Source organism: Tenrec ecaudatus, chromosome 1, assembly GCF_050624435.1.
Source record: "Tenrec ecaudatus isolate mTenEca1 chromosome 1, mTenEca1.hap1, whole genome shotgun sequence".
NCBI lineage: Eukaryota > Metazoa > Chordata > Mammalia > Afrosoricida > Tenrecidae > Tenrec > Tenrec ecaudatus.
Genome location: NC_134530.1, coordinates 229,747,977 through 229,762,419, shown reverse-complemented (window position 1 = coordinate 229,762,419; position 14,443 = coordinate 229,747,977). Strand labels below are relative to the sequence as shown.

Sequence of the window (14,443 nt, the reverse complement as noted above, 5' to 3'; positions counted from 1 at the left end):
CTGAGTACACTCCCTCAAATCACTGCAATGTCTCGCCAAACTCACAAAAGTTTAAAAAAAAAAAAAAGAAAGAAAACGTCTCACACAGTGCTGGGTGCAATTCAGCCCAAAGTCCGAAGGTCAGGCAGGGTAAGTCAGAGGCCGGGGAGAGGATTCACTCCACTCCTGCCTCTCGCCAGTGATGAGATCACACTTCCTGCATCTCGGTGGGCTCATTTTATAAGCAAGCACCAGGATGGCACTGCAGGGAATCCTGCTCACAGTTACTCACAGGTGAACCCTATCAGTATCTTCCCCCACCTTCTTACCAGACCCATGTGGTTACATGGAAGTTACATGATACAATCAAATTTTGCCCAAGTGTAATAACCTATTCTCAACCCCTAGACTGTATCTCATAAGACCTGGTGCCTCTGGGAAAATATTTCCAGTAGGCATTGGCTTCCTATTCATCTAAATCAAGCAGGCTTTTCCAGGCTGCTCCAGAAGCAACTTTCTTTCTCCTCTCAGCTGCATCATATAATTCCTTACATCCATAATAATACATAATAATGACTGTGATAACCATTAAACAAACAGGACAGGGCGATTCACACCCTCTCCTAAGGCCAGGACTCATTCTCATTCCATACCTTTGTTCTAGCAGATAATGCCCCAATGGGACCACAGGCCCAAGTATCTGAAACGCAGAATTATGATATAGCACATAAGGGGTTGTGGCTGGAAAGGCCACATGGAGTGTGACTCAGAGAGACACCCACATCTGGGGGAGCTGAGGCCACTTCCGCTGACCCACAGTTCCCAGGTGCCATGCCACCATAATCCTGAGTCTCTTAAATTGTCATTCTGACTTCTACCTTTTTCCTATTTTTAACAAAGGCAGGGAGCAGGACCTGGTGTTCTTAGCTTCCTCTTGGCCTTGACCTATATACCAGGAAAGCTTTGCTCTAAACATGGTGGGAAAACGTAAAAGAATAGTTCACCCTTCAGGAGCTCACAGTCTAAATGAGTCAACTTTCAGCGCTACTACCACCACACGCCGCAATCAAGATGCTCTCCAAACTAACGGCAGAGCAAGGGAGAAAGCCTGGTGCAATCCAGCAACATGTGTGCACAACTGACAGCGATCTCTCCTTTCTTCTCAAGCAAATCACTGATTAACATGGTAGGTGTACGTTTTCTCACTGAAAACTCACAACCACCCTTAAAGTTGACTATTTTCCCCTAAATTTCATGTTACAGATGCTGGTGTATAGTACAGATGCACGGTCCCTGTGTGGTACAAATACTTGTAACACAGAAAGTTTGTGGGAAATTCCATTCTTTTAATTCTACTTTTCCATGAACTTTCTATAGCTCCCTTCTATATGTACAATAGGGAGACTGACACCTAAAATTGTGATATCTTAAGGAAATGAGATTTTTATTATTTAAACTATAACCCTGATTACCAAAAAGCATGCTCTTTTCAAGTTATTGAAGAAATGACACCAGCATTTTTGGGAGGGGAGGGGTAATACTTCTCCGAAATATCTTTTACTTTTACTTTCAAATTTGAATCTACCACAAAATAAAGGCCTGGTAATGCAGAAAATTGTAGCCAAGGAAAAACACCTCTGAAGCACATGGGCCCCGTGAGTCGGTCACAGCGTCAGCAGGTAGAAACCAGGTCGAAACCAACCGTTGCTCTACGGCAGAATGAAAGGACTTTCTATCCCTGTAAAGAGTTACTGGCCAGAAACTCACCGGATTTTCCCATCCTGGCCTCATGGCAGTGGATTTGGTTTGGTTTTGGTTTACTACATGGCCGAGCTGGGTTTCAAACACTGGCCTGTCTGATATCAATGAGGAAGGTGTTTCCAAGATGTCTCTACTTGTGCTGGCCTCTCTATCTAGAGACACACACACACACACACACACACACAATACTCTATCTGGCCAAACCGTGGGCAACCTTGTACGTGCCTCCTCCATGCTCCCCATAACTACAGAGCCAGCCCAATGACCTGACAATGCATGGCCCAGTTCAAATGTCAGTTCAAGTGGGACGCCTTCCCCAGTCTCCACGTTGACGGTCCATGCCTTCCCCACATTCACCTTCCACTCCACCCCCATCTTCCCACGCCATTATTTACACCTCAATTCTAACGTTCTTAATAAAGCACATTGTATGAGTTCCTCCTCTCATTTTCCTTTCATGGGGAAAAGGATGATAAAGGCCCTCCCTGATAGCAAGAACCTTGGCTTTAAATGTGTGACATGAGGACCCAACACTTAGCAAGTGGCAGTGGGAGTAAGAAGGAAAGCGGCTCTCTTCACAGCTCTGCCCTCGTGTGAGCTCGGACAACTCACTTCGCTCTGACGTAGCAGGAGTCAAAGGTTCCTTTCAGAAGCGGAAAAGATAGTTCCTCTCCAGATTATCGGAAAGCGAGACCATGAGGGTGCTGGTCACCTGACGGAGTGCTCCCCATGCAGGAAAGAGAAGATGGCTTCTCCAAGCCCACCCATGATTAGACAGGGCACTAGAGTCCATGCCTAACCGCCCTGGTCTGTGCCAGAACGTGCCCCTCTGCCCCCGATGGTCAGAAACTGTAGCATACAGCTTATCTAGGCGGCATGATTCAGCCCACAGCCGAATGGGAGAGGGACCTCAGAGAGGTTAACTCGCAGGTCACACAGCCAGTAAGTGACGACGTCTATCTTCCAAGTCAAGTCTCAGGTCCTCAGGCTGCACATCTGCATTTAGAGGTATAAATCAAACATTAACATTTCTTAATGTTGCACATGTAGCTTTTAACGTTTTGATGTTTCAAAGGTTTCCTTACATTTCCAAGTGATCCTTTTTTAATGTGCATTCTTATGCCTGGAGGTGAAAATCCTTTTCAAAAGTATAAGTAGTTCAAGGGCAGAAAGTTAAAAGAAGAAAATTCCTGGCACATGACTAAGTCTGTCAAGTCACCCATGAGTGGATCTTTCTTTCCCCCTCCCACTCCTAGAATCCCATCATCAGTGTGGGAGGGATCAGGATCCTGCACTCTCACTCCCAGTCTCCTAGCTAGGATGGGCATTGTTATCCCAGGGAATGGCGGCCAAGATCCGGGTTCTGCGCTCTCTGGCATTCCCCAGACAAGGCTGAGCTCAGCCACAGGCTTAAAGCCTATATTCCAGCCAAAGACAACACAAGCACATGGCCAATAAGGCCAAGGTCAGGACCGAAATATTGTTAAAGCGCCAAGTGCCACATAACCCCCGCCACACCCCCAGTAAAGCAGAGAAGTCGTCTAGCAGCTGCCACCAGCTCCCCCTTCTCAAACTCACAGCTGCTACTTTAATCAGAGAATTAGGGTCTAAGAAGAAGAATGGCCATGACGCTCACCTTCCCGACACAACCTCTGAAGACAAAGCGGGTGAACAAGCAAATGTGGTGAACAAAGCTGATGGTGCCCGGCTATCAAAAGAGATAGTGTCTGGGGTCTTAAAGACTTGAAGATAAACAAGCGGCCATCTAGTTCAGAAGCAACGAAGCCCACATGGAAGAAGCACACCAGCCTGTGTGATCACGAGGTGCTGAAGGGATCAGTTATCAGGCATCAAAGAACAAAAAAATCATATCATTGTGTGCTCACCTCCATGATACGATCGCTGAAGACAAATGGGTGCATAAGCAAATGTGGCAAAGAAAGCTGATCGTGCCCAGCTATGAAAAGATATAGTATCTGGGGTCTTAAAGGCTTGAAGGTAAACAAGTGGCCATCTAGCTCAGAATCAACAAAGCCCACATGCGAGAAGCACACCAGCCTGTGCGATCACGAGGTGTTGAAGGGATCAAGTATCAGGCATCATCAGAACAAAAATCATATCGTAGTGAATGAAGGGGAGAGTACAGAGTGGAGACCCAAAACCCATTTGTAGGCCACTGGACATCCCCTTACAGAAGGGTCTCCGGAGGAGACAAGCCAGTCAGGGTGCAATGTAGCAACGATGAAACATACAACTTTCCTCTAGTTCCTAAATGCTTCCTCCTCCCCCACTATCATGATCCCAATTCTACCTTACAAATCTGGCTAGACCAGAGAATATACACTGGTACAGATAAGAACTGGAAACACAGGGAATCCAGAGCGGATGATCCCTTCAGGACTAGTGGTGTAAGTGGCAATACTGGGAAGGTGGAGGGAGGGTGGGCTGGAAAGGGGGAACCGATCTACATGTGATCTCCTCCCTGGGGGACAGACAACAGAAAAGTGGGTGAAGGTAGACGTTGGATAGGGAAAGATATGGCAAAATAATTATTTATAAATTTTCAAGGGTTCATGAGGGAAGGAGGAGCAGGGAAGGAGGGGAAAAAATGAGGAGCTGATGCCAGGGGCTTAAGTGGAGAGCAAATGTTTTGAGAATGATGAGGGTAATGAATATACAAATGTGCTTTACACAATTGGTGTATGTATGGATTGAGATAAGAGTTGTATAAGTCCCTAATAAAATGATTAAAAAGAAGAAGAATGTGTCATCAGGATGGGAGGAAGGCTTATTAACAACCTGCGATATGCAGATGACACAATCTGTCTTGGTGAAAGTGAGGAGGACTTCAGGCACCTGCAGATTGCAGCCTTCAGCATCGATTACAACTCAATGTAAAGAAGACCTAAATCCTCACAACTGAACCAATTAGTATCATCATGATAAACATCATGAGAAAAGATCAAAAGTGTCAGAGATTTCTACTTCCTTGGATGGATCCACAATTCGATGCTCATGGAAGCGGTAGTCAAGAGATCAGGAGACGCGTTGCACTAGGTAAATCGGCTCCACAAGACCTCTTTAGAGTGTTAAAACGCATGGAGGTTACTTTGAAGACTCAGGTGTGCCTGATCCAAGCCAACGTACTTCCAATTGCCTCCTATGCATGTGAGAGTTGGACACTGAATAAGGAAGACATAATAGCTGTTGCCTTTGAATTGAGATGCTGGAAAAGGATATTGAGAGTCCCACAGTCTGCCAAAAGATCAAACAAACCTGTCTTGGAGGAAGTCAGCCAGAGTGCTCTTAGAGGATAGGATGGCAAGACTTCATGTTACGTATGTTGGACATGTTGCCAGGAGAGACCAGTAGAGACTAGTCCCTGGAGAAAGACATCATCCTTCATCAAAGAGGTCGGTCGGGAGGACTGACACAGTGGCTGCAACAATGGCCTGGATAGGCACCACTGTGAGCATGAGGAAGGACCAGGCAGCGTTTTATTCTGGTGTGCACAGGGTCACTGTGAATCAGAACACACTCAATGGCATCTGACGCACCACCACCGCCACAACCTGAGCCCAGAATCTCCCCAGACCTCGCCCACCGTGGGGAGAATTGTTTGCTGAGCAGTAACCAAAATTTCATTTACTGTTGAAAGGATCTGCCAGAATTTAGAGACTTACAGGGCTGCAACTCCATATCTTAAATATTCCCCCCACAAAAAGCTTGAGCTATTTTTGCGTCATTTTGTACGTCGGCTTGTTTTACTGAGGCAAAATCCACACGACATAAAATGAACCATTCTAAAGCATACCATTCAGTGGCACTTAGAGTGTTCCCAGCATGGTACACAACCATGACCTCCATCTTTTCTCCAGATGGAGCATTTCTTCACCCCACACGGGCCCTTGTGTCCACTCAGCTCCCCATTACTCCTCACCTTCCGCTCCCTCCAGCCCATGGCAACCACGCATCAGCTTTCTGTCCCCGGGGTCTCCCTGCTCTATGTGTTTCGTGTCCATGGGATCATACATGGGCTATTGTGATTGGTTTCTTCCACTCAGCACAGAGCTTGCAAGGCTTTGGTAGCCCATTGGCTCAGGAGAGCTCCTTCCCACGGCTGGTGGGAAGTACTGGTGCACTGCCTTTGCACGCCAGGCCTAAGCACTGGTGTTCCACCCACCTGTTGTTGGCACCCGGGTGGTGTCCTCTGGGGGCTGTCCACTAGGTGCTGCAGTGGGACTCACGCGCAGATGCTTGCCAGAGTCCCTGTGGCCAACTCGTTCAGCTCTACACCTAAACATGACACTGCTGGGGGGGTGGGGGGAATTCTAAGGTCATCCCGGTGGCACAGCGGTTAAGCGCTGCTGAACAAAAAGTGGGCTGAACCGAGGGGTAAAATAAAAAACACCCCAGTGATCAGCCTCCATCTATCTGACAGCCGGGGACCCCTCTGAGTCCGTTCTCCTCCGTCCCCCAGGGTCCCTATAAGTCAAGATGACCTGGCAGCTCCTAATTGCATGGCGTGCGGTGTACAACATTTGAGGGCCCGCCAGACCGCCTTTCCATGGAGCAGCAGCAAGTGTGAGCTTTCCAAGCCCAAGCAGGGCTCCCTAAAGTCCTTCTTCTCTGAGGGTTGCTGGTGTTGCGGAAAATCCTGTCAGGTCAGCGCGTTCTGCAAGCTCTCTGCCTGCTCTAACCCCCTGCCTCCTCCTGGGCAGACACATGTGGAATCTGCTGGGCCGACATTCCACGTTCATCCTCAGGGCAAGTCTGAGCCTTGGCCGGAAACAAGAGAGCACACAGACTGGATTTGCAACATGCTCCCGGAAATGCGCAATCCTGTCTGTCGGCAGGAGCTGGCTCAGGCTCTGAATGCCGAGGAGGCTTTTTGTTTTTCTTTTGAAATTGGATAATTCTCTAGACCCGTCTGAACTCATCTTTCTGTTCGGATCAACAGTGGTGATGTGGTGAATGAAGAAATCTGCTTTGATTGACACGTTTATTACGGGCACCAACACGACCAGGAACTGAAAGACTTGACAGCGATCGACTGGGCACAGACCATGTTGGCACGGTGCCTACGAGAAGAGGGTTCGGGACCTCAGGATGTCAAGGGAAGCTCTTCGTGGATCAGGCAGAGCTCCAGCCCGACTGGAACGTTCCGCTGCCTGAGCAGTCTGCGTGGAACCAGGCCTGCTGTCAATCTCTACTCTTCTCCAGGGCCTTGCAGCGAGAATGGGTGGCTGGTCCCACAGAACGAGCTGAAGGAAGGAATGTCACCTAATCAATTCCCGTCAGAGTAAAGGACTCCAACAACTAGACAGGAACATAATTACAATGAGCGCTCTCAGAGGGCGGAGCCTCGTGGCCTAGAGGGTTATGTGCTGGGCCGCAAACCACCAGGTCGACAGTTTGAAACCACCAGCAGACCCTCAGAAGGCTCATGAGGCTCTCTACTCCTGTACAATGGAACAGTCTCAAATGATTCTACCCTGTCTATAGGGTCGCCATGAGAATCAACTCGATGGCAATGAACTTGGTTTGGGTTTTTGCTCTCAAAGACAGGCCTTCTGGAGAGAAATGGAGAAAGCCCAGGGATGGGGGCCTGCCATGGGCCAGTTCCCTTGAAGCCAGGGTAGGACTGGGTGGGACCTTCGATTTCCAGCAGAAACTAGTTTCGCCATCGGGATCCACTGGAGCCAGTGGCCTGCTGTGTGTGGCAGGCGCTGTGCTTACTTAACCTCAGGAGACTCATCAAGTTCCAGCACTGTCCTCAATCGCTGTATCACCCTGGACTCATCAGTGCTCACACATGTCATTCTAATTCTGTGTGATCATGAATGTTCAACAGCTTGTTGATAAAGCCCAAAAGCCATCTGAACTTGAACTCATTTCTCCAAATCTATGCTGTTTCTTGCTATTAAATAACCCCTCTAAGGAAAAAGTCAGCAAACCTAACACAAAGGGCCAGATAGCAAATATTTTTGGCTTTGGGAGCCACGTGATCTCGGTAACAACAGCTCAACTTTGCCCATGAATCCAGAAGGCAGCCACAGGCGACAAACTGGGCATGGGTGCGTTCCAATAAAACTTTACTTACACGGCAGTGCACCGCGTGTTTGGAATCCAGCTATGTCTGAAGAGAGGACTGACAGAATTTGCTGTCAGGGAGGGAGAGAGAGGTCAAAGATAACTCAGTGGCTGCTGGAGTAAGCACATTCTGTCCTGTGGGCATTTAATCCTAAACCAAACTCACTGCCGTCGAGTCAATGCTGACTCATAGCGACCCTCTGTGGTGTCCAAGAGTGTAACTGCTTATGGGAGTAGAAAGGCCCATCCTATTCCCTCACAGAAGGGTCACAAGGAAGGAACAGGTCTGCCAGGGGGCAGCATAGCACCGACGAAACACACATTCCTCTAGTTCTTCAATGTTTCCCCCTACCCCACCACCTCCATCATGACCCAGTTCTACCTTACAAATCTGGCTAGACCAGAGTATGTACACTGGTACAGGTAAGAGATGGAAACACACGGAATCCAGGTCAGATAAACCCCTCGGGAACAGGAATGGGAGTAGCAATATGATGAGGATAGGGGGAAGGTGGGGGGGGGTGGTGCGCGGTGAGAAAGGGAAAACCGATCACAACAATCCACATATAGCACCACCACCCCTCCAGGGGGATGAACCACAGAAACGTGGGAAAAGGGAGACAGCAGATGGTGTAAGATATGAGAATAAAAATAACTTATAATTTATCAAAGGATCATGAGGGTGGGGGAGGGAGGCAAAAAGGAGCTGATATCAGGGCTCAAGTAGAAAGAAAATGTTTTGAAAAGGATGACGGCCACATATGTATAAATGTGCTTGTATGTATGGATTGTTAGAAGAGCTGTAAGAGCCCCCAATAAAATGATTTTTTTTTAAAAAGTCGATCTTTCTCCCAAGAAGCAGCTGGTGGTTTTGAACTTCTGTCTTTTTGGAATAGCAGCCAAGCCAAGCCCATAACCACTCCATCACTAGGGCAGCACCACAGATGACAGCAGCCGCAAAGCGAGAAAAAGCTCAACTGCTCAGAACTCCGTCAACATGCCAGGGGAAACCTTCCCCTCAAAGTAAAGTGCCTGCTCTGTATGTCAGGCCCCGCCCGGTGGCTCCCTCACTGCTGCCCCCACCCACTTCTGGCATGACTTCCTAGTACTGGCGGCTAGAAGGCGAGAAACTTCCATTTCCCACAAGTCCTTGCAGCTGCACAGGACTGAGCTTCTGATGACAAATTACCACGAAGACTTAGAAGGCGAAAGAGCGGCGGGACCCAGCAGGGGCGCTGTGAGGCTCTTCAGAGAGAGGCCCTTTGGTGGTTTCCCGCAGCATCCACAGAGGAGACACAAGGTCAAGGTCCATCGGAGGTTCCTTGAAGCCAAGGTAGCGGCTGTGCTGGAGCTGCCCAACTGGGTGGTTTGCTAACGCACCAGGGCACTGGCTGCTCGCAGCCAGCAGCTCTGCAGCAATTTTGCAAGCCTGCTCTAGGAACTCGTCCTGAACATGCACTTGGTCATGGCTCCCACCACCCTTTCAATGGCTCCGACATCCACCTGCGGCCCTGCAAGACATGCTTTTCAGCTTAAGATGACCGGAGTGGATTCTAGCGTGCGTAAGGGAAGCTAGAACCAGCTCCTGTGGGAAGAATGCCCGTCGGTGTGGACAAGCAGTGGCAGGCAAACCATTCCCTGTGTAGCCCACCACTCAGGCCTGCAGCTCCCCTGGGGAGGAAGCGGGAGTGGAGCGAATCCTGCCATCCAAATCAAGCAGAGCTGGCCCACCCCCACCCAACAGTCTGGGCTTTCCATTAACCCAGCACCTTCACCTGGGCACAGCAAACAGCGGCAAGGTGAGTGAGGCCAGTGACCATTTTCCCCATCCCTTACACCCAGCTCGTATGCAAACAGAAATGCTGGGGGTTCCCCGTATTTATTTCCTAAGCAGCGGTAAGCACACATTATTTACTTTCAGACAACACAGTAAATAACTCCAAATGACACTGAGGAAGAGCCGTCCATCAACCGAAAGCGGTGCTAAGAGACTTGAAACGAGAAGTGTTTCCCTGCTCACTCAGACACCAAATTCACCGCAAGGGCCCATCACTCTCCAGAGGAGCAAGAGGCGGCCTCGATGTGTAGGCATTCTGCTCTCTGGATGAACTCGAGCTAATGATTCATTTAGCAATTATTGGAAGGGCTTTCTTTTTCCTTCACCAGATGCTCAGCTATTTATAAAGTGATTTGGACGAAATCATTTTCACGTCTCACAATTTTGGCACAACACTCTCTCCCCAACCAGCATTTCCTCAAAGATAAAAATGTTTCTCTATAATAAATATATATAATGCAAAATTAGTAAAACCTAAATTAATGTTGCTTATACCAAAAAATGTTTTCTCTAATAAAACATTTTTGTTTGTTTGTTCCTGTAAATAACACACTCTCTGCTTCAATGGCTTTGCCAGGTGAAACAGATGCTCACGAGGGTGAGGAAGCCATCCTGTCCATGGCCAGCACCCACTGCACCATTCCCACTCTGTGTGAGTCCCACTTCTTAAACGCCCCTCCTGTCCTCTGCTGGGCAAAGCAGGGTGAGCTCTAATGAAGGAGAGACGGGGAGGAATGGAGAGGGGAGAAGACCTCATTAGATCAAACCAGAATTCACTGTTAGCCAACCGATTCTGAACCACACAAACCCCACAGGACAGAGCAGGACTGATACCCAGGGATTGGAAATGCAAACGATACATGTAAACGCTTCCAAAAATAAATAAACAATTACTTTCCAAAAAAATGCTGTCTTTTCAATAAATGATGCTGGGGCAAGTGGACTAGCATGAGTAAGCCTCAACCGAACACAATGTTGCGCTGGAGGCATAGTGAGTTGGGAGCTGGGCGGCTCACCGCAAGGTTTAGCAGTTTGAACTGACGCGTTGTTCCTGGGAAGAAAGATGCGGCTTCCTGCTCCCATAAAGATTCACACCCTCAGTAACCCCGGAGGGAAGTCCTGCTGTGTCCTACAGGCTTGCTCTGAGGTGAAATTGATTCAATGACCGTGATCTTGTTGTGCTTATTTTAAACTAATATTTTAAAAATCTCAACGTGGTTCATAAATTTAAATATAATAAAGTGTACAACTAATTAAAGAAACCATTAGAAGAAAACAAAAGAGCCGATCTTTGGGTTACCTGGCTAGGCTTAGATATGACACTGAAAGCACAATCCGCAAAAGAAAAAGAAGTCCGTAAATGAGCCCTAGTGACCAAACAAGCTGAGAGGTCCAAAGGCAAGGATGGGAAAACCAGGCAAAGGCTGAGAGAAAATATCTGCAAACCACCTATGTGGCAAAGGAATAGTATGTAACGTCTACAAAGAATTAATTCTCTAAGCTCAACTGTAAAGAAATAAATGACCCAAGTGAAAAATGAGCCCGCGATATGAGCAACCATTTCAGCAAGGATGACAGACAGATGACCAGTGAGGACTTACAAAGGCTCTCCACATCAGAAACTACTAGGTAAATGCAAATGGAAAGTACAATGAGATGTGACAGCCTAAATTAACAACAGTGATAATGCCAAATGCTGGCAAGGGCACAAAGGAACAGAGTCTCTGATCCACTGCTGGTGAGAATGCAAAACAGCACAGCCACTCCGGAAACCCGCTTGGCCATTTCTTCTCAAACTAAATGGGCATTGATTTTACAATCTGGCCATCATATTCCTAGGAATCCCTTGATGAGAAACGAAAGTTTCATGTTGACACAAAAATCCGGATGTAAATGATCAAGGGTAAGGTAACATAACGAAGAGGTGTAGCTGTAACGCTGGTGGGGATGGAGCAGGATAGTGGAGCAGGAGGAAAGTCCAGGGAAATAGAGGAAAGAGCTAGGAGGCAAAGGGCATTTATAGAGATCTAGACAAAGACATGTACATGCAAATATACATATATGAGGATGGGGAAATAGATCTATGTGCCTATATTTACAGGTTTAGTATTAAGGTGGCAGAAGAACCTTGGGCCTCTACTCAAGCACTCCCTCAATGCATGAATACTTTCTTCTATTAAACTGACATTCTATGATGCTCACCCTCCCGACACAACCGCTGAAGCCAAAGCGGGTGAACAAGCAAATGTGGTGAAGAAAGCTGATGGTGCCCGGCTATCAAAAGAGATAGCATCTGGGGTCCTAAAGGCTTGAAGATAAACAAGCGGCCATCTAGCTCAGAAGCAACAAAGCCCACATGGAAGAACACACCAGCCTGTGTGATCATGTGGTTCCGAAGGGATCAGTTATCAGGCATTAAAGAACAAAAAATCATATCATTGGGTGCATACCTCCATGATACGATCACTGAGGACAAACGGGTGCATAAGAAAATGTAGCAAAGAAAGCTGATGGTGCCCGGCTATCAAAAGAGATAGTGTCTGGGCTCTTAAAGGCTTGAAGGTGAACAAGCAGCCATCTAGCTCAGAAGCAACAAAGCCCACATGGAAGAAGCACACCAGCCTGTGCAATCACGAGGTGTCAAAGGGATCAGGTATAAGGCATCAACATCAAAAAAAAAAAATCTTACCATAGTGAATGAAGTGGGAAGTGCAGAGTGGAGAACCAAAGCCCATTTGTCGGCCACTGGAGATCCCCTCACAGAGGGGTCTAGAGGAGGAGATGAGTCAGTCAGGGTGTGACGTAGCACCAATGAAGAATACAGCTTTCCTCCAGTTCCTAAATGCTTCCTTCCTCCCCCCTACCCCCCAACTACGATGATCTGAATTCTACCTTGCAAGTCTAGATAGAGCAGAGGTTGTACACTGGTGCATATGGGAGCTGGAGGCACAGGGAATCCAGGGTGGACGATACCTTCAGGACCAAGGGTGTGAGGGGCGATGCTGGGAGAGTGGAGGGTGAGTGGGTTGGAAAGGGGGAACCAATTACAAGGATCTACATGTAACCTCCTCCCTTGGGGATGGACAACAGAAAAGGGGGTGAAGGGATACACCAGATAGGGCAAGATATGACAAAATAATAATTTATAAATTATCAAGGGCTCATGAGGAAGGGGGAGCAGGGAGGGAGGGGGAAAAGAGGACTTGATGCAAAGGGCTTAAGTGGAGAGCAAATGCTTTGAAAATGATGAGGGCAAAGAATGTACAGATGTGCTTTATACAATTGATGTATGTATATGTATGGATTGTGATAAGAGTTGTATGAGTCCCTAATAAAATGTTTTTTAAAAAATCCGGATGTAAAGCCAGAAGCTGCCCAAATGTCATTCAGTGGTTGAACAGTTGCACGAGGCTCAGCCATACCATGGGGAACACCTTGCAGTAGGGTGGCGCATTGGAACACATCACATTCACTTCCATTGATGTCAGGGGAGTTACGCTGAGTAAAATAATTAATCTCAAACAATTGCATGCTGCATGCTTCCGATGATATATGGTCAGCATTTCAGAATAGAGACCGGAGACTAGGTGCCTGGGGAAGGAGGTCTGGAGATACAGTGGTAAAGCATTGGGCTGCTAAACCAAAGGTCAGCAGTTTGAAACCAGCAGCCACTCTGTAGGAGAAAGATGAGGTTTTCTACTCTCATACAGGGTAACAGTCTCAGACCCACAGGCCAGTTCTGCCCTGTCCTACAGAGGCCCTTCGAGTCACAGTTGACTCATTGGCAGTGAGTTTGTACTACCACACCTGTGCTGAATTGAGAATGATTCATCAATAATTTCTCCTTTTTAACAACATTAGCTCTACTGAAGGTCTCAAAAAAAAAATCAAGTTCTTCCTTTCCAAAAAAATCGTTAGAACAAAGTAAAAGATGTATACAATCTACGGACAAACCAGTGTCTATACTTGGTTGTACTGATTCCCGACTCCAGTGACGCTGACTTTTTACCCCCAGCAGCTTGGGCAAGGAACTCTTCCAGGAGAAGGCTTATCCTTAGCAATAGCCTTTTAAAACTTACAGGTACTGTGCAATGCAGCCAGAGGAAAAGTGCTGAGTTCTTGGAGAGCGTAACATACAGTCTCCGCAGTGTCTTCAGAGCTGCCACTAGGGGGCAAAGCGGAGGCCTGCTGGGCTAGGGTGTACCAGTAACCTGTCCTGGTGCACACAGTCTTATGGGGATGATGTGTGACATGCCTTTTCAATACTGTTCATCTCTCTATTATTTTTTTAAATCTGTGAAATCAAAGTACACTCACCAGAAGCTGCAAACATAGGACAGAGAGATCCTTTGACCCAGCTTCTCCATTGGGGAATGCTACATAACATCTTAAAAGGACTAACCCGGGAAATTAGCATTGATACAATCCACAAATACAATCCACAGACCTTTTTCACATTTCGGTAGGACAGGCTAGAACTGGCCCTGTGAGTTTCCAAGACTAACTGTTTACGGAGGTGGAAAGCCCCGCCTTTCCCCGCGGAGAGGCTGGTGGTTTTGAACTGGTCACTGTGCATACCCGCTCTGCCGCCAGGACCTCGCCCCTGTAAGACAGAGTGGGAAGCCCAGTTAGCAGCCCACAGGCCAGGCTTTGATTTCGACTTGGCAGCTACAAAGGAGCCCTGGTGGCACCGTGGGTACGTGTTGGGGTACAACTTTCAAGGCCAACAGTTCAAAACCCCCTGCCACCTCTCAGAAGAAAGACGAGGCTTTC

General features: G+C 47.6%; 1 protein-coding gene across 11 annotated transcripts in view; it reads right to left on the bottom strand.

Annotated features, from left to right (window-relative positions):
- HHAT (hedgehog acyltransferase) overlaps nucleotides 1-14,443 on the bottom strand; it is a 408,436-nt gene that overhangs the window by 319,330 nt on the left and 74,663 nt on the right. For 2 of the 11 annotated variants that reach the window (XM_075529968.1, XM_075529962.1), the window contains one exon: nucleotides 12,360-12,439. The exons of the other annotated variants lie outside the window; for them this stretch is intronic. In XM_075529968.1, the coding sequence (XP_075386083.1) occupies nucleotides 12,360-12,362 (3 nt within the window). In that variant the 5' untranslated portion in view covers nucleotides 12,363-12,439. The remainder of the gene's footprint in view (nucleotides 1-12,359; nucleotides 12,440-14,443) is intronic. 11 annotated transcript variants of the gene reach the window in all.